Genomic DNA, 18,684 nt, shown 5'->3' on the forward strand with positions numbered 1-18,684 from the left:
TCCTTCCTCTGTCCCCCTCCTCCAAGCCCGCTCACATGCTCTAAATAAGTAAGTAAAAAATAAAATAAAATAAAATAAATAAAATAAAATAAAATATTGAAAGAAATCCAAAGCCCACCTCCCACCTCCCCAGCAAACCTTACAGACAACTCACCGGTGTCTGCGCTTGGCCCTAACTCTGTTTTTCTAGGTTATGGTGCCCTCCATTCTCAGAGTAGACCCCAACTACAAAACATATTCTCTAATCTGACCACAATGCATACCCTGGAGGAGCCCTGGACAGCCCCTCAAATAACCTGCCACCTCCTGCTCTACCTGGCCAAGAGTCGACCCCCTCCCTGCCCATCCCCCCACCCCATGGACCCAGCTGCGACCTGCTCACATTCTTCAAAACCCCTCAAAAGGCCCAATCTGACCAAAACTCGGCTGACTTCTCTCGATGTCTAGTCCCTCTGCTTCCTTGGAGAATAAATAAACTCTGACTTGTTCCTCTACCCTTTTTGCAATCCTCCACTGCCTGCCACCCTAACAGAAATAAAGATTTACATTATAGTTGTGATGCTGTGAAGAAATACAAAGGTGCTTAGCCTAAGGCTTCCAAAAGGAAGTGACATTGAATATGAATTAAGTTGGGATTGACCAGGAAAAGCGAGAGGAGAGAGCATTCAAGGCAGAGAAGAAAATAAATACGGAAGGGCAAAGAGAGAGCTGGGCAGAATTGAGGAACTTAAAAGGTCAGGAAGCTGAAGGAGAGGAGGGTCATGTGAGCCTGGACTTGCTGTGGTGGGGCAGGGCCTGGTGGGCAGTTAAGGGCTCTCTATTTGATCCTTTTTTTTTTTTTTTTTTTTTAGATTTTATTTATTTGACACAGAGAGTGAGAGAGCACACACAGAGGGAGCAGCAGAGGGAGAGGGAGAAGCAGGCTCCCCGCTGAGCAGGGGCTCCATCCCAGGACCCTGGGATCATGACCTGACTGAGCCGAAGGCAGATGCCTAATTGACTGAGCCACCCAAGTGTCCCTCTCCTTTGATCCTTAAAGGGTAGGTGCAGCTGGACAGGTGGAGCCCATATCTTCATGTTACATATTGGGAAACTGAGGGCCAGAGAAAGGAAGTGACTCAGATAAGATCAGTAACCAATAGGAGAACATGTCTAGAATTAGAACTTGGACCTCCTATTTTACAGATGAGAGTTCTTGCCACCATTCCTAAATGATGCAACTTTTCAAGCTGCCTGCCTGGGCAGGGTGGGGTTGGGTGGAGCAATGTGGTGGCATGAAGTGGTGGGCCCTTTGGGAAGACCACACTAAAAGGATTCTGGGTCCTTTTGGAGGCAGATGTAGCTTTTTCCAGATTGTTGGATCTGAGTGAAACTGCTTAGAGAAAGGGGAGGGGTCATAGGAGAGTTGCCAGTCTAGAGATTCCAGAGCCTGGACTGAAAGAGAAGTGAGAGCCCCTTGAGCTTGCTCTGCTCCTCTGCCCCCTGCCTGGCCACAGGTACAAGCTGCAGACCCCCTGCCTTGTTCTCAGCTCAGCGAGCAGCTCCTGGGGGAGGCGCAGCCCTGCTCCCAGTCAGTTCCTGGTATCAGAAAGTTCTCACCCTTTCCCAGGGACCAGCTCCAAGACTATGGGGTGGGGAGTGGGGGGACTCACATAGCCTATAGCCCTAGGGTCTCTCTCCAATCCCCTCCAGTGCCCTGCCCCCAATTTCCCCTCCAAACACTTTGCTCTGAGTAAGACTTGTCAGAATTTCCTCCCAGGACCATTTTACCAGCATTTCTAGATCTTAGGGGACACATGGTTGGGGGCATTCAGCTGCAGGTTGTCAGGCTCAGGGTGCCAGCCTTTCCATTGCATCTGGATTCATCTAGCGTGGTGATGGTTGCTGGCAGCAGCAAAAGACTGGGACACTTTCCAGGGGATTGGTAGCACATTCAAGGCCTGAGCTCATGGATGCTGGGCAGGAGCTTCAGGGATTACTCCAGACATGTCACACTGCCTCTTTGCTCATCTTCCCCACCAGGTTGAAAACTCTTTGAGGACAGTAGGGGGCTGGCTGAAGAAAGTAAAGGGCACCAACTGGATGAAATAGCTAGCATATGCTTAAAAAAAAAAAAAAAAAAAGAATGAGGAAGATTTGTGGTGTTGATTCAGAATGTTCTACAAATTATATACATTTATATTTCTTTTTTAAAAAGATTTTATTTATTCATGAGAGAGAGAGAGAGGCAGAGACACAGGCAGAGGAAGAAGCAGGCTCCCTACAAGGAGCCCGATGCAGGACGCGATCCCAGACCCTGGCATCACACCCTGAGCCGTAGGCAGATGCTCAACCACTGAGCCACCCAGGCATCTCTGAATTTATATTTCTTTTTTTTTTCTTTTCTTTTTTTTTTTTTAAAGATTTTATTTATTTATTCATGAGAGACACAGAGAGAGGCAGAGACACAGGCAGAGGGAGAAGTAGGCTCCATGCAGGGAGCCTGATGTGGGACTCGATCCTGGGTCTCCAGGATCACGCCCTGAGCCAAAGGCAGGCGCTCAACCCCTGAGCCAACCAGGTGTCCCTGAATTTATATTCCTATTTATTTATTATTATTATTTTTTTAATTTTTATTTTTTTGTTTATTTATGAGAGAGAGAGTGAGCACAAGTGGGACGGTCAGGGAGAGGTAGAGCCAATCTCTCTCTCTTTTTTTTTAAATTTTTATTTATTTATGATAGTCACAGAGAGAGAGAGAGAGAGAGAGAGAGAGGCAGAGACACAGGCAGAGGGAGAAGCAGGCTCCATGCAGGGAGCCCGATGTGGGATTCGATCCCGGGTCTCCAGGATCGCGCCCCGGGCCAAAGGCAGGCGCTAAACCGCTACGCCACCCAGGGATCCCTATATTTCTATTTAATTTTTTTTTTTATTTCTATTTAAAGATCAGTCTAGTGGGTATACAAACTCCCATTTGTGTTTAAAAAAACAAAAAATTGGGCAGCCCGGGTGGCTCAGTGGTTTAGCGCCTGCCTTTGGCCCAGGGCCTATCCTGGGGTCCCGGGTTCAAGTCCTACATCCGGCTCCCTGCATGGAGCCTGCTTCTCCTTCTGCCTGTGTTTCTGCCCCACTCACCTCGAATAAATAAAATCTTTAAAAAAAAAAAAAAAAGGAAAGGCCATGTAAACAGTGGTTGCCTGGGGTGGGGCACTGGGGCTCACAGGATGGGAAGAGAGCTTTTTTTTTTTTTAAGATTTTATTTATTTATTCATGATAGACATAGTGAGAGAGAGAGAGGCAGAGGGAGAAGCAGGCTCCATGCAGGGAGCCCGACGCAGGACTCGATCCCGGGTCTCCAGGATCAGGCCCTGGACTGAAGGCAGGCACTGAACCACTGAGCCATCCAGGGATCCCTGAAGAGGGCTTTTTAATAGGGCCTTTTGTATTATCTGGTAATTTTACCATAACACACTTTTTCTTTTTCTTTTTTTTAAAGATTTTATTTATTCATGAGAGACACACAAAGAGAGAGGCAGAGACACAGGCAGAGGGAGAAGCAGGCTCCATGCAGGGAGCCCGATGTGGGACTCGATCCAGGATCCCAGTATCATACCCTGAGCCGAAGGCAGACGCTCAACCGCCGAGCCACCCAGGCGTCCCTTCTTTTGTTTTTTCACACTTTATTTTTCAATTAATGTGTGTGCAACAAGTGAGCAGGGCTCTCCTCTCTCCATCTGTCTCCTCTGTCGCTCCTGGCCAGCCTGACCTTCTGCCTAAGCACCCCAGAATACCTTCAGGATCACCTAACCCTTTCTGCCCGTCTGTCCTAGCCTGCATGAGGAATGTGTGGCTCCTTCCCTGTCTCGCCACCAGGGGACAGCACACACCCAGGACATGTCTTGGGTTGGCTGGGGAGCTGGGAGAGCAGGCAGGTCGTTGAGAATCTGAGATATGAGGGGAGCTCCAATGTCCCTTCCACCCAGGGCTCCTGGGGGCAGAAAGAGGTGCAGTCCTACCCAGATCCCCCGTGAAGGACAGGACAGAGAGTGGGGACCTGAAAATGGTGATTGAACGATCTCCTATAACACCAGGTCACCCTCTCCCACATGTGTTCCCATCACTCAAGGTGGGGCATTTCCCAGACAAGAGCACAGACTCACTCAACAGAGGCCTGGGGGCCAGGGATGCCCATAAGAAGGGGATCAAGATACAGGGCATGTCCCTTTAAAAAAGGAGCAACGGATCCATCCTGCTCCTCACCCATACCCAGAGCTCCTGGGATTCCCCACACCCTCCTTGGCTCAGTTCCTGGCTAGTCCATCTTTAGCTGGCTGGGCTGGAGGCAGCCCAAGGCCACTGGATCCCGACAGTTCCGCTTAGCCAATGACCTGCCAGCCCAGGTCTTTTCCGCTGAGCAAGGGAGGAATTTCTCCCTGTGGAAGCCCTAGCTTTCCCATCTCTGCCCCCATTTTATTGATATATACTAAAGTTTACCAATTTAAACATTCAATTTAGTGCTCAATTTTTTTTAACATTTTTTAAATTTATTTAGGATAGTCATACAGAGAGAGAGGCAGAGACACAACAGGCAGAGGGAGAAGCAGGCTCCATGCACCAGGAGCCTGATGTGGGATTTGATCCCGGGTCTCCAGGATCGCGCCCTGGGCCAAAGGCAGGCGCCAAACCGCTGCGCCACCCAGGGATCCCCATTTTTTTTTTTTTTTTTTTTAGTAAATTCAGAGTCGTGCAACTGTCGCTATAATCTAATTTTACATTTTCATCATTCCCCAAAAGAAACCCTGTACCTCTGGGTGGCTCAGCGGTTTAGTGCCTGCCTTCAGCCCAGGGCGTGATCCTGGAGTCATAGGATCAAGTCCCATGTCAGGCTCCCTGCATGGAGCCTGCTTCTCCCTCTGCCTGTGTCTCTGCCTCTCTCTCTCATGAATAAATAAATAAAATCTTTTTTTTTTTAAAGGATTTGAGTAGGCATTTCAAAGAAGAAAACAATACAAATGAGCACTAAGCCCATGAAAAGCTGTTTAGCATCATTAGCAAACCAAAACCACAAGGGGATCCTCCAACATCAAACCCACCATGAAAGGCAGTAATAAAGAGACAATTACAAGTGTGGACAAGGATGTGGAGGAATTGGAACTGCGGTCAGGTGGGCAATGGAAGATGGTGCAACTCCTTCAAAAAGCAGTCTGGCAGTTCTTCCAAATGTTAAACAATTAACATAAGAGCCAGCAATTTGACTTCTGCATATCTTTCCAAGAAAAATGGAGAAAATGCACACAGACTTGTACAGAAGTGTGCATAGTGATATTGGTCATTGCCCCAAAAAGAAAACAACCCAGATGTCCATCAGCTGATGAATGGATGAACAAAGTAGCAACACCATAGGTATTCTTCTACAGTGAAGAGGAATCTAGTACTGACACATGCTACATACAACATGAACCCCAAAAGCATGCTAAGAAGCCAGATGTAAGACCACATAACGTGTGATTCCATTTATGTGAAATTTCTAGAATGGGCAGATCCATAGAGACAGCAAATGACCTGTTGCTTAGGACTGCTTGCTGGACGAGGCTGGGGCTGAATTAAAATGGCAGTGACTGCTAATGGGTACAGGTTTGTTTTGTTTTGTTTTATTAATGAGAGACACAGAGAGAGAAAGAGAGGCAGAGACACAGGCAGAGGGAGAAGCAGGCTCCACACAAGGAGCCTAATGTGTGACTTGATCCTGAGACTCCAGGATCACACCCTGAGCTGAAGGCAGACGCTCAACTGCCGAGCCACCCAGGGATCCCTACAAGTTCTTCATATATTCTCTCTCTCTACACACACACACACACACACACACACACACACACACACACACACATATGTATCTGCAGTTTCTCCCAGTGTGAGGGTTGTCTGGAGTCTGTCCTTTAAGTACAAAACCTTGTAAGTCTAAAGCCCTTATCTTTTTTTTTTTTAATTTATTTATTTATGATAGTCACACACAGAGAGAGAGAGAGGCAGAGACATAGGCAGAGGGAGAAGCAGGCTCCATGCACTGGGAGCCCGATGTGGGATTCGATCCCGGGTCTCCAGGATCGCACCCTGGGCCAAAGGCAGGCGCTAAACCGCTGCGCCACCCAGGGATCCCTTTTTTTTTTTTTTTTTTTGAGATTTATTTTATTTTACAGAGAGAGAGAGTACCTGTGCATACACAGTGTGTGGTGGGGGCAAAGAGGAAGAGAGGAAGAAGCAGACTCTGTGTTGAGCACAGAGCCCAATGCAGGGCTTGATCTCACAACCCTGAAATCACGACCTAAGCCAAAATTAAGAGTCACTCAGGCACCCCTAAGGCCCTTTAAAAAAAAAAAAAAATTGATTGATTGATTGATTTGGAGAGAGGTGGGGAGGGGCAGAGGATAAGGGAGAGAAACTCAAGCTGACTCTGCATGGAGTGCTGAGCCTGATGTGAGGCTTAATCTCAGGATCTTTTGAGATCAGGACCCGAGCTGAAACCAGCGGTCCAGATGCTTAACCCACTGTGCCACCCATGCATCCCTCTTTATCTTTTTAGTGCTTTGCTTTTGGTGTTGTATCTAAAAGTCACCTAACCCAAGTTCATGAAGATATTCTCCTAGAACTTCCCCTAGGAGGTTTAGTTTTTAACTTTTACATTTAGGTGTATAACCCACTTTGAGTTAATTTTTATATAGTGTGGGGGCTGCAGTCCCAAATTTGTTCTTTTGCATATGGATACACAGTTTGGCAATCAGCACCTGAAAGCTCTTCTTTCCACACTGAATTGTCTCGGCTCACCCACCTCAAGTCCACCCTGGAAGGTTTGTGTGTGGGGCCAGGTGGGGGGATGCACCGAGGGCCTATTTCAGGGCAGGAGAGGGCTTGAGCAGAAGGAACATGAAACAGGGTGTTCCTGGCCCTCCTCACCCTTCCCCGAGCAGCTGCTCACATTCCTGTGCAGCCTGTCCTGTCCCGGAGGCCCCAGGAGGAAAGGAGAGGGAGGGCACTAAGAAAGAATGTGGGTGCCTTACATGGCAGTCAGGGCGGAGACGGCGCCTTCCCTGCCCACCTGCCCGCTGGCTCTTCAGCTGCCTGCCTCCGTCAGCACCTCACATTCTCCCACTGCCTGGAGGAACCCCACACAGAGCCTTGGCTCACACCAAGGCCAAGGGCATTGGGGCTCAAAACAGCCAGGCTACTGAGTCCTGGAAAGCACACTTGGAGAAGAGGGAGAGGAAGGTGGGCAGATGCCCAGGCTCCTCTTTCCCTACCCTCTGGGTAGATGTGTGGGAAAGGAAGAGGAGGACGGGTCCCCGGAACCCCCCGCCCCCCCACCGGAGGCAGTATCCCGAAACTGCTGGGCTTGAGGGAGGGGAGGGACCTGGGAAACCTGAGAGGTGACAATTTCACAAACTGCCTGGCCTGCAGCTGTGGCTTCCGATCCGATCCGCAGGACAGCAGACACGCTGAAGGGCAGGGGCGGGCAACACAGGGGCTGGCGGCACAGAAATAGGCAGCCTCCCCGGTAGAGTCAAACACACTTTATTCAGCACAGGAATGTGTGAACAGAAGGGCCTTGGGCAGGGTTCCTGACAGAGAGCTCTGCTTCAAACCCTGCTGTAAACGGAGCAAAGGTCATCATATAAACCACTGGGCCCAGAGGGAGGGGGCTCTGCACAAGGTGGGGGGAGGGGCAGGTCACACTGGCCAGCACACAGTGAGGCTGGGGCTGGTGGCTCATGCCCAGGAAGAGTTGTGAGCAGCTCTAAGTAACTCACTCAGAGAAACCAGAATGGGAACAGGGCAGTGGCCTGGCCAATTCAGGGGATTACCTCAACCACTGAGGACCACAGGGTTCAATTTAGCTGAAGCAGCCAGGGCTGCTGTACCAGCACATGATTAAAAGGCCCCAAGAGCCATAGCCCAGCATGGGGGTGACAGGAGTGGTGGCCCTTCAGGGATGGCTCACCATCAGTCCGCGGGGCAGGGCTGTGCAGCTCTCATAATCATGTGCACTAACCCTTGGTGGTTGCCTCCAATCTGCAAACTGTAAATGGCACCAACCTTCCCTGCCCAGGATCCCACTCCCTGGACTTGGGGCCCTAACAGAAGTGGGAAGGGGCACTGGAGGGCAGAGCCAGGCAGGTCTGCAAGCAGAACTGCCCTTGATGACTGTGGGCCTGTCCTCAAGACTCATGATTATGGGTAGTGAAAGGTCTTGGGGTCTGCACCAGGAAAGAACAACAGTTTGAACCCTCTGCCCAGAGGGAATACTTGTGGCAGAGCCCATAGCATGGCCTGAGAAGCATCCAACCACAGAGGCAGCCAGGACCTACGTTTGGGTCACTCCCTGCCAGGCTGTGTTATGCTGGGTACACATGGGGGCAGGGGTGAGGGGGTGGTCTGTGAGGGATGAGGAGAGGGTGCAGGTTAGGGAGGTGGTATTGGGGACCTTGGGACCCTTGGGAGTGACAGGGAGAAGCCATGTACAATGGCACAGTGGGGTCCAGCTGAATTCCTGATTAACAACTGCTCTGAAAACCAGAGGGGATGGGCAGAGGACAGAAATACTAGGAGCCACCCTTGCTAATCCAAGAGTGAGGTGTGTTGAAGAGCACCCCTATCCCAAACAAGTAACTAGAGTGGCAGGAAGAGTCTGGCCGTGGATAGCAAAGGTGCTCCTTCCGTGGGCCTTGGGCTCAAAGGTAAAACGCACAAATGTGCTCACCACCAGGGGAGAGAAGGGGCTGTCTCTGGATGGACGGAGGCTGGGAGGGCAAGGCCAGTGCCCCGTGGGTGTGACTGACGAGAGCCCAGCTTCTCTCTAGAAAATCACTACACTACACATGAAATTGGCGGTGGCGGGGGACCCAGGGAGTACAGATCTATCTAAATGACTTGCAGGCGGCTGGGGGAGGGCTGGCAGGGATGACACAAATGCTCCAATACCCAGGGATCACAACCAACAGACAAGGGGAGCATAGATAACCACTGTGGAGGGCCTTGGGGACAGCAGCCTGCTGGCACACAGTCCCAGGAGGGGCTCACTCGTCAAACTTCCCTTCCCGAATGTGCTCGAAGGAGAAGGGTAGGAACTTGAAACCGGTTCCGCTGTAGAATTTATTCTGGAACTCGACCCTAGGGAAAGGGGAAAGGGAAAAGGAAAGTCATCACTCCACAGAATCCTTTTGGGATTTCATGGTTGGGCTAGCAAGATGCTCTAACCCTCCTCCCTGAGGCCTTCCTTCCTAGCTGAGCTTGGGAGAGCAGCCTACCTCTGCCACCCACCCTTGCCCACCCAGCCAAGGCCTTGGTCTACTTCCCACAGTGCATACAAGCCCTGCTTCTTCTTCTTTTTTATTTTTATAAATATTTTTATTTATTTATTCGAAAGACAGAGAGGGGCGGGGCGGGGGCAGAGACACAGGCAGAAGGAGAAGCAGGCTCCATGCAGGGAGCCCGACGCGGGACTTGATCCCGGGTCCCCAGGATCAGGCCCTCAGCTGGAGGTGGCGCCAAACCACTGAGCCACCAGGGCTGCCCAAGCCCTGCTTCTGAAGCCCGAGTCTGCCCTGGTCAAGGCAAGAGGGCCACCTACCTCCACAGGGCCTACTTCCACAGGGGTTTGTCCTCAGTTCCTGCTCCTTCCTGCTGAGCAGAGTGTTTATGCAAAACTCTTTGTCTAGCCATGTGCAAAAAAGTGTGATTGGTTTGAGTCTCTAATGGCAACAGAGAGAATAAATAGTGGGCTCCTGGCAGGGGCTCATGGGAGAGCTCTTAGGGAAGCCCCTGGGCGGCAGTGAGCTTAGCGCCAACGATTCTGGCAAGCACCCTTGTTTTCTAGTTTGTTTCTTTTCTTGAAGGAGGAAGGAGAAGGGAGGGTTGCAAGTAAAGGCTGGATGCTTTGGGGAGGAAATTCGCAGGAAATGGGGGCAGGGGCGGATCAGGAGGGGAAGTCTTTTCCAAGTAATGGCAAAAATATTCTCCAACTACAAAAACATCTGAGAATGAATTCTTCTCTCAGGGGCTGAAAGGAAAAGCAGAGCTTCACCTCCCTTCCCAGGCAGCTCAGCATCCATCCCTGATGGTCTCCCTGGGGTCCTTTCAAAATCTGAGGGGCAGGAAGATCGCACTCTGGGAAGCAGAGCCAGGCTGTAGGCTACGCGTCCCTCAGCATACTCCCTGGATGGCTGCCCAGCAACCAAACCACCACCAAATATGGGCAGAAAAATGCATGATTCAGAGGATAAAAAAGCCAAGGAGATCTGCCCTGAGGAATAGTTTCCACTCAGCATTGTGTCACCCTGGGGTCACCAGAACCCCTGCAAGGACGGGCAGAGCTGGGGGCTGGGGCAGGCTTCAGGCCATGGTTCTTGCGCAGGGCAGGGCTTCATCCTGCCTCCACGCCAAGAGGCCTGCATACTGAAAGACTGTCTGCATTGGGGGGCTGTCCGTGGTGACACTCAGAGGGCCTCAGAGGCCCCGTCAGCCCTTGGTGTGCTGGCTGAGGACACTGCAGGGCTGCCAGCTCCACCCCCTCGGGAGGGGATGTGAACAGGATTTTCTGCGTGGGTGGAAGAACAGGCAGCCTTCTCCTCCCAGCCCCACATTCCAGGGGCTGGGCCAAGGTCCCCAAGCCTCCCAGACTCCCTGGGCCAAGGGAAAAAGAGGACCTGGGGGAGGGGGCTTCAAACTGCAGTCACAGGATTCCTGGCAAGAGCAATTTCAAACTGGGGTCTGAACTTGTCCCCATATCCCAGTACCCTGAGAAGTCCTAGAAGCTACAGCTTTTCTAGCCTCCGTTGGGGGAATTAGGTGACGAAGGGGTAAGCTGTTGTTTATCACCCACTGCTATGGGTCCAAATGCTTCATGCTGAGTAGGTCATCTGCATGTGGCAAGGCCATTTCTGAACAACTGAGAGGAGACGGACGCACTCCATTCGCCTTCAACGACATGTAGTAAGGTCATGGGCAAGTCACCTTAGGGTCTACGAGGGGGCCAGAACTCGACCCCCTGGTTGGCTAACCACAATTCGAATTCTGAACTGGACAAATGGAGTAGAAGCTTCAGAAGTTTTCAGATGCCCATGGGATCACCATCCTTCTCTTGGCATTCCTCTGCATGCCTCATCTGCCCATGGGGCCCAGGGTTTAGAAAGGGTACACCTGTCTGGGGTGCAAGTGCATAAATTCTGCCGCATGAGGAGATGGGTGGTCCCTCTGACACAGGGCCTGATACTGCCTTACCGCCAACCACTGCTTGCAGTTAGAGACAGAGTGGCCAGGATCACAGACACCTTGGGCATCTCAGGGTCAGCCTGACTTTATCTCCCTTCTCAACCTCCCAGAACAAAGCTGGAAAGCAATCTCCCTGTTGGGCTCCCCACCCTCGGATCCCTCCCAACCAGGGAAATGTGTGCTTCCTGAGAAAGTACAAACATGAAGTTCTTTGCACCAGGGCCCAGAAGGCACTGCTGGCCACCTTGCAAGTTCCTCTTGTTTTAGGAGCCTGCTACCACCCCTCAGGGGTCCAGCCATGCCCCAAGCCACTGAAATGCACCTGTAAAATAACAGTTGTGAGGAAGGCCTCAGGAAGTTGGATGAGTTTCTGACACCCCTTCCCTTCCAGGTGTAGTACCTGGTAAAGGCCACCCAGTGACCCAGAAGGATAAGTAGGAGTCCCCAGAGTGCTCACTCCTGCTATGTAACAGGAAACCTTGTTTCCTTGAGTGAGGGAAGGGGAAAGGAGTCCTGGGTCTCTTCCCTTTCCTGGCAAGTGTGTGAGTGAAAAGAATCAGTTTTAGAAAGATGACTCTGGCCGAACTGCTTCTCTGGCCCTTTCTGCCACTCTCTGAGCAGTCCAGGGCCTGGAACACACATCTGTTTGATGGCCCACATGTCAGGATAACGATGGCAGCCAGGAACTATACTTCAGGTGTTCTTACTTTTGGGCCAGCTGTTCTTCCAGCCATCCCATGGGGTCCTGCTGTGGAGCTACTACATTCCTTACAACAATTTGGTCCCTACCTTTTTTTTGGCCTTCAACCAATGTGTGAGTGCCTGAATGTGCACATCAACACGTATGTGGAATCTGCCAGGTAAGAAGGGATTCGGTTCCTGAAAGTGGGCTGGGGGGGCAACAGTCTTTCTACCATTAAAGTCAGTTTGGTGTCCACAAACTGACACATCCTATCCCTGCCTTTGGCTTTTGTGAGGAATAAAAGACAGCTAATTACAGTAAGCAAAAACAGAGGCATATAACACAGAAGGAGACAGAATTAGCAGGTTGGGACAATAACCTGTTTACTCTTGTTTTCAAATATACCACCTACCTCCTCAGGACCCTACATGAATTTCAGACTGATGTTTGTGTTTGTCACCAAAGCAGATGATGTTGTTCTTGTCCCTGCCAAAGCCCTCCAGAACTTTTATAATGGGTTAGCCTTTGCATCAGGATTAGGAAACCCCAGATGACAGCCGGGGGTAAAATGACAGGCATGAAGACGGCCAGTCTGGACCCCAGGAAAAATAGCAATGTCCTGCAGAGGCAGAGACACAGGCAGAGGGAAAAGCAGGCTCCATGCAGGGAGCCCGATGTGGGACTCGATCTGGGGACTTGATCCAGGGACTCCAGGATCATGCCCTGAGCCAAAGGCAGGCACTAAACTGCTGAGCCACACAGGGATCCCACACCCCCTTTCAGTAAAGGTGACGCTCCAAATGTGCCTGTAACAATGGGGATAGCCGGCCTTGGGTTTTTTTCTTCTCTGTGATACTTCCACTATCCAAACAAATCAATGCACAAATTTGTTTCATGAGCCCCTTCCTTGAATGTGCCTCCCCTGGGGATCTCCCCTCTTATAACAGACTACTGGCAGTTTCTTTACAAGGGACCATGGCCAAGATGCCCGCCCCACAGGGCAGCCCACTTTTAAGTGGGGCAGCTCCAATCTGTACTTGAACACCAGCTTATGATGCATTGGGGCACAGCGACAGGCACTTGGTATGTGCATTATTTTGTATTTATCACGGCAACCAATGTAATGTAGATACCATCTTCTCTTTACATGAGAGAAAGTGAGGTTTAGAGAGGTAAGTGCTCTCCCCAGGGTCACCCAGCCCGTGCCAGCAGAGGTGGTTTGCACCCAGGTGGGCCTAATTCTGAAGCCCACTCTCTTGTCACTCATTAGGTCCTTGGGCTCATTCATGGGGACATGGGAAGACACCTTCACTTGAAGGCCACAGGTAAGCCTGAGGAAGAAATAATCCTTCTGGCAACAAAACATGGCCTCCCAAGCTACCTCTGCTCACTCTGGAGATTGGGCCCAGGCGACCTTCCTCATACCATGGTGTGCCAGGCTCACCGCTCTGACAGTTCTGACCCAGCACCGGGATTGCTCCTTAGCCCACCCGGGGAGGAGGCAACAGGCTCCCCATTTGGGTTAGAATTCAGGTGGGGTAGTAACTGGCCCTTCAAGCCCAGGGCTCAAGAGACAGAGAAGTGACGATGAAAGGAAGGAAGAAACAGTGAGTCACCACAGGCTGGTTACACAGACATTCCCTCATACCGAGGGGCTGAGGAAGTGTGCTGGGGAGAGTATGCTGATAAGCTGAGAACAGGGTAGTGTGCCAGCAGTCTGAGCCATACAGCGCTCCTAACCTCCTAGCTGGACAGTAAATAAACAACAGCTGGGTGGGGAGGAGGGCGGCAAGAAGGAGGAAAGCCAGCCAGAGGACAAATTATTTTAAAGGAGCTTTTGAGGGAAGAGTAAGTCCCAGCTATGCCCCGCCCTTACATGCTTCACGTTCCCCTCTATCATTTAGAACAGCAAACAGAGAAATCTTTGAGGAGGCTCAGCACAACCAAGTCGAGAGGAAAATCAAAGATAAGGGGAATGGGGAAGAGGATCCTTGGGTTTAGGTTTAGAAAACGGATATTAATATATATTCATATATAAAGAAAACGGATATAATAAGACATTCCATACACTCTCTGATTTTGAGATCATTAGCACCATCTCATCTAGGGGTTCCTAAGGTAGGGTGAGTTTGTGACCCTTAAAACAGGTAAAACTGTTGGAGGTTGTGTTTCTCTAGGGGGAAGGTTGAGAGCTTCTCACTGGGGTGTGAGACCCAAAAAGAGGAGAATCACAACATAAAGGAAGAAGTGGAGACTCAAAAGAGGGAGGGCTTAAAATAGGGAAGCCAGATAAAGTACAGGATGTCTAGTTTTTAGTATGAATATGTCCCATGTACATTTGGGACATATTTACACTAAAAAAAAAAATCATTGTTTATCTGAAATTCAAATTTACCTGGATGTCCTATAATTTTATTTGCTAAATCTGGCAACCCTACCTTGAGGTCACATGGTCACTGCCTGGACCAGACTCCACCTCTCCCACTCCCTGGGATTGAGCTAACTCTCTCCAGGCAGAGCCATTAAAAGCCACAAACTACATTAAAGAATACAAACAAATCCAAACCTGCCCTCCTGAAGAAGCTGCCAGGGATCCTACCCAAAGACTCTGGCACAATGACAGAAAAGGGGGACAAAACTGGAGTACAGTGTGCTCCAGCATCTTCCTGGGCTACAAATTTATTCCAGAGTCGCTTCCATCACTCCCAAGAAAGGAGAGAACTTATGCCAGAGTAAAAAAAAAAAAAAAAAAAAAAAAAAAAAAAAAAAAAAAAAAAAAAACCAAACAAAGCAATGACTTCAGCAGGTCTTTTAAGTCACAACAAAGAGCAGTAAAGAGTGCTAAAGGCAGCGAGAGGGAATCTGACAACACCCACTGGAGAATTCTCTCTTGTGGGCTCTGAAAAGTTAGCTGTGCTTTTCTGTGGACAGTTCTTGATGCTCACTTCTAACACAGGTCCTTGGCCATAATGATGGGAATGAAAGCAGACACTTCCTAGGGTCTCTGGATTCTGTATGAGAGGAAAGCTGCCCTCCATGCAGCTAAGGACACATCCCCAGTCTCCAACTCACCAGTGTAAACGCAGTGCGTGGAGGAAAGCAGAGAGGCCCTCCATGATCAGGAGGATGGCCACAGTCAGGGTGGCAAAGGCGGCAAAAATGAAGAATAGTGCCAAACCTCCTGCCAAGCTCTTCACGCTGAGGCCGATGTGGATCACCATGGTCCAAAGCACCTCAGACAACTCTAGGGAATGCAGAGACAGGACATCTGGTTCAGTTTGGCAAGAGGTGCTATGGACCTTCCATTTTGCTCTGCCATCCCTCACTGAAGTGTTCACTGCACCCTGGCTTCCTACAACCATAGTGCATAGCTATGGCAAAAGTGCTAATCCTCCCATTTGGACATCTTTCTCCCAGGAGTCAGAAGTCTGAATAATTCCAGAACCTTTATGTTATTTCCACTCTATGTAAGCCCTACATCTGAGAGAAGGGGAAAACAATACTTTTCAACTTGAGAGACACAGACTCACGTGCATGAGCGAGGCTGAGGGCCCAGAGCCGCAGGTAGGAGGCAGTGTTGGAGATGCAGCCCAGGCAGTACTCGATGGTGTGGATGGCCTGGTGGACCATAGTGTCCCCAAAGTCAAACTGTCATGGGAGAAAACCAAGAAGATATAAGGCTGGGAGGGGATATGTAGATTGTTCTATGGCCCCATGGTGCTCTGAGCCTGGCCCTGAGCGCCAGCACCAACAGCTACATGGGCCAGAAACCCCCAGCGTTGAACTCAGGTGGTGATTTCAGCTATGCTATCCCCAGGAATCCTGCCTGGCTTAGCCCCCAACTGGGACACTCCATTTCCCTTAATACACTATATTTTAATGACCTCCAGCCTGAGATTCTTTTAGACACATTTGTTGATTCCCCCTGCTAGGCTGTAAGCTCAAGAGAATATATGGCAAGTGAAAAGCACTCAGAGAAACAGACTGTCTGGACCTGGGGCTCTTAGGGCCCTGCTGCTGGGCCTGCCCCAGCTGACTTCCTCCTCACCGTGCCCAAGTGAGGTACCCTGCTCTGAGTCAGGAGAGAAGGGTTTTCCCCCAGCCAGGCTTCAGCAGATGGGTTGCCAAGGTGAGGCTAAGCCTCTACAGCCACCTTGATTATTATTCTTACAACCTGTGGGGAACAAGGTAACCTACTTTTCCTTGTAGTTTCTGAGAAGTTGACATAGGGAGATTTCTGGAAAAGTTTTCCAAAATCCTCCAGTTGACTGAGACCACACGGAACATCTATTGTTTTTTTCTGTTTTTCTCATGCTCCCTTTCTCCCAGCTCTCCTTTCCACATCAAAAATTGTTTCCAGAATAAAGGGGGAGAGCTAGAACAAGCTTCATTTGTAGGAGTTCATTTGTAGGCCTGCTCCAAACAGAGCTAGGGAAGAATTACTGGCATGCTCCAGAAGCACCAGGCATAGGGCGAGGCCTCTCCCTCTGTCAGGTGGAGCAATCAGTAGCCACCAAAGAATAGGAGGTGGGCCCTTCCGGGATCCTCCCACACAGCCCACCCAGGAACCCCAGAAGCACAGGGCCTCCCCAGCCTGCCCTACCTTCAGGTAGAGTCTTGTTTTTCCACCAGTTTCTTTCAAGACTCACATGACTCCACTCCCAAAGGACACCAGAAGTGTCTTGGGAAATTGCATGAGGACAGGAGGAGAGAAGGAGCTGGTTGGTAAAGTGCTAACAGCCCAGGCCTCAGGGGTGTAGCCAGTTGGGAGGGGCCAGCTCCAACACGCCATCTTGCAACTGCCTCAGTTTCCCTCACCTCTGACCATCTCTGAGTATTTCTGGGCTTTTCTTTTGCAACAAGCTCTTCAGGCCTCCTAGTTATCCTAAGAACCAGGGTAATCCTCGTTACCTCAATCCCAACAAGCTGCTAAGAGCTCTTTCCCACCAGTCCTGGCTGTTCCCCCAGAGCCCATGCTCAGAGGAAGGAAAGGTCTCTGCTCCTAAAAGTTCTACAAAAGCAGGGACTGTTGGGTTTCCTATAGAACCAGCCCCCTTTTCAGCAGTTATATTCTTTCTTCTTTTTTTTCCCAGCAGTTATATTCTACCCAGAGTTCCTCCCAGAAGAATGGAGAACATGGAGGAAGCCTTTCTTCTAGGCATTATTTTTCTACACTTTCTCTTCTTCCCAACTTCCTGCTTTGTAACCTTGGGCAAATTTTCATCTCTATATAATGGGGGAAGACAATGGTGAGGGGAGGATTTAGTGAAAAACACAGCCAAAGCATGTAGGAGTGTCACTGTCTCAGGAATCAGCTGTGACTGAGGGGCATGGCTGCAGACTTCCTGTCTACACTCTCCCCCAGGGGCACAGCCCACCCCCTCCTCACCTCCTGCGCCTTGCCCTCTACCCTCTCTGTCCCACAAACCCAACATTCCCTGCACCCACTCCCTTGCCTTTCAGACGTGAGGTCTAAGACATTCTGTGTCCTCACTGAGCCTCTGCAGTGTCTCCCATTGTCACCTTTTCCTCCTCCCTCTTGAGACACTCGCCTGCCCATGGTTTTCCTCCTACCTCCCCGGATGCTCCTTCCCAGTCTCCATCTTGTTTCTTCCTTAAACGCTGGAGGGTCAACTTCAGCTCCTACACCTCTCCTGCAGCACTGCTGCTCAGGGCTTGGACAGCCACCCATAGGAGAGACTCCCAAATGGACATCTTCATTTCTATGTTGCCTGTTTCCAACTAGCCATGCTGCATCTCCTAGTGTGCCACAGGTACTTCAAATTCAATGCCTCCTAAACTCATTAATTACTTTCCTCTGTCCCCACCGGGACTGACTTCTACTCCACGCCCCATGTCTATTAGAGTATCACCACTAGGGCCCCAGGCACCTAAGCCTGGAAGTCACTAGGCAATCTTGAATCCTCACTCACTCTCACTGCCTATATTCATTAAGATCCTGGGACCCGTAGCTCTAACTTCTTTAACCTCATTATTTGTCCTTTCCTTCCCAACTCCCCTGCAAATGCCTCAGTTCAGTTCAGGCTTCCCGATTCTTTCATGACTTGTATCAGACTAATGGGTCTCTAGGCCTCCAGACTGTGACCCCTCCTCAATCCAATATCCCCTAGGACACCCCCATTAAAGCATTTCAGTAATGCCCACATGCTGCGACACTTTTGGCCTCACCACCCTCTGCCAGTTACTTGCTATCCAAAAGCTCTACTGCGGCTTGTTTCTGCAACCTCCAGGCTCCGCTCTCACTGGTCTCCAACTCCTGGCCCTGGGCTCTAGCCAAGCTGTGTACTTGTTTATCTCAAACACGTGATGGACCCACACTCTTGTGTCTTTCTGATAACTCTACACACTGATGGGTCTGCATCCCCACTCTGCACCCACAGAGATTCCTGCTTGACCAGAATAAGCTTAGCAACAATCTCCTTCGGGAATCACTTTCTGGTCTTCTCTCTCCACCCCCATCCCCGTACTTGTCAGGTGCCCTCTTTCTGTGTTCCCATAGCATCTTGGGCACACCTTAATCACACCATCTGTCACCCAGACCCGTTTCCTCAATTTAGCTGGGAGTTCCTTGAAGGCAAGGACTATGTCTTTCTTCTTGCAGTTTCTATAGCACCAAACAGAGAGCTTGGCACATAGAGGGTGAATGAATGAATGGGTGGGATAAAAGAATTAATGGACGAATGGTTGGGTGGGATAAATGAACAGATGGATGGATTGGGGGGAGTGGACGGATGGATGTG

General features: G+C 50.2%; 1 protein-coding gene across 9 annotated transcripts in view; it reads right to left on the minus strand.

Moving 5' to 3' along the window:
• Nucleotides 1-7,529: 7,529 nt before the first annotated feature.
• ATP6V0A1 (ATPase H+ transporting V0 subunit a1) overlaps nucleotides 7,530-18,684 on the minus strand; it is a 64,526-nt gene continuing 53,371 nt past the window's right edge. For all 9 annotated transcript variants that reach the window (XM_038547281.1, XM_038547280.1, XM_038547277.1 and 6 more), the window contains 3 exons: nucleotides 15,454-15,571; nucleotides 14,996-15,167; nucleotides 7,530-9,141 (listed from right to left, as the gene is read on the minus strand). In XM_038547281.1, coding sequence (XP_038403209.1) covers nucleotides 9,048-9,141; nucleotides 14,996-15,167; nucleotides 15,454-15,571 — 384 coding nt within the window. In that variant the 3' untranslated portion in view covers nucleotides 7,530-9,047. The remainder of the gene's footprint in view (nucleotides 9,142-14,995; nucleotides 15,168-15,453; nucleotides 15,572-18,684) is intronic.

The sequence above is a fragment of the Canis lupus genome, chromosome 9 (genome assembly GCF_011100685.1).
Source record: "Canis lupus familiaris isolate Mischka breed German Shepherd chromosome 9, alternate assembly UU_Cfam_GSD_1.0, whole genome shotgun sequence".
Classification (NCBI taxonomy): Eukaryota; Metazoa; Chordata; class Mammalia; order Carnivora; family Canidae; genus Canis; species Canis lupus.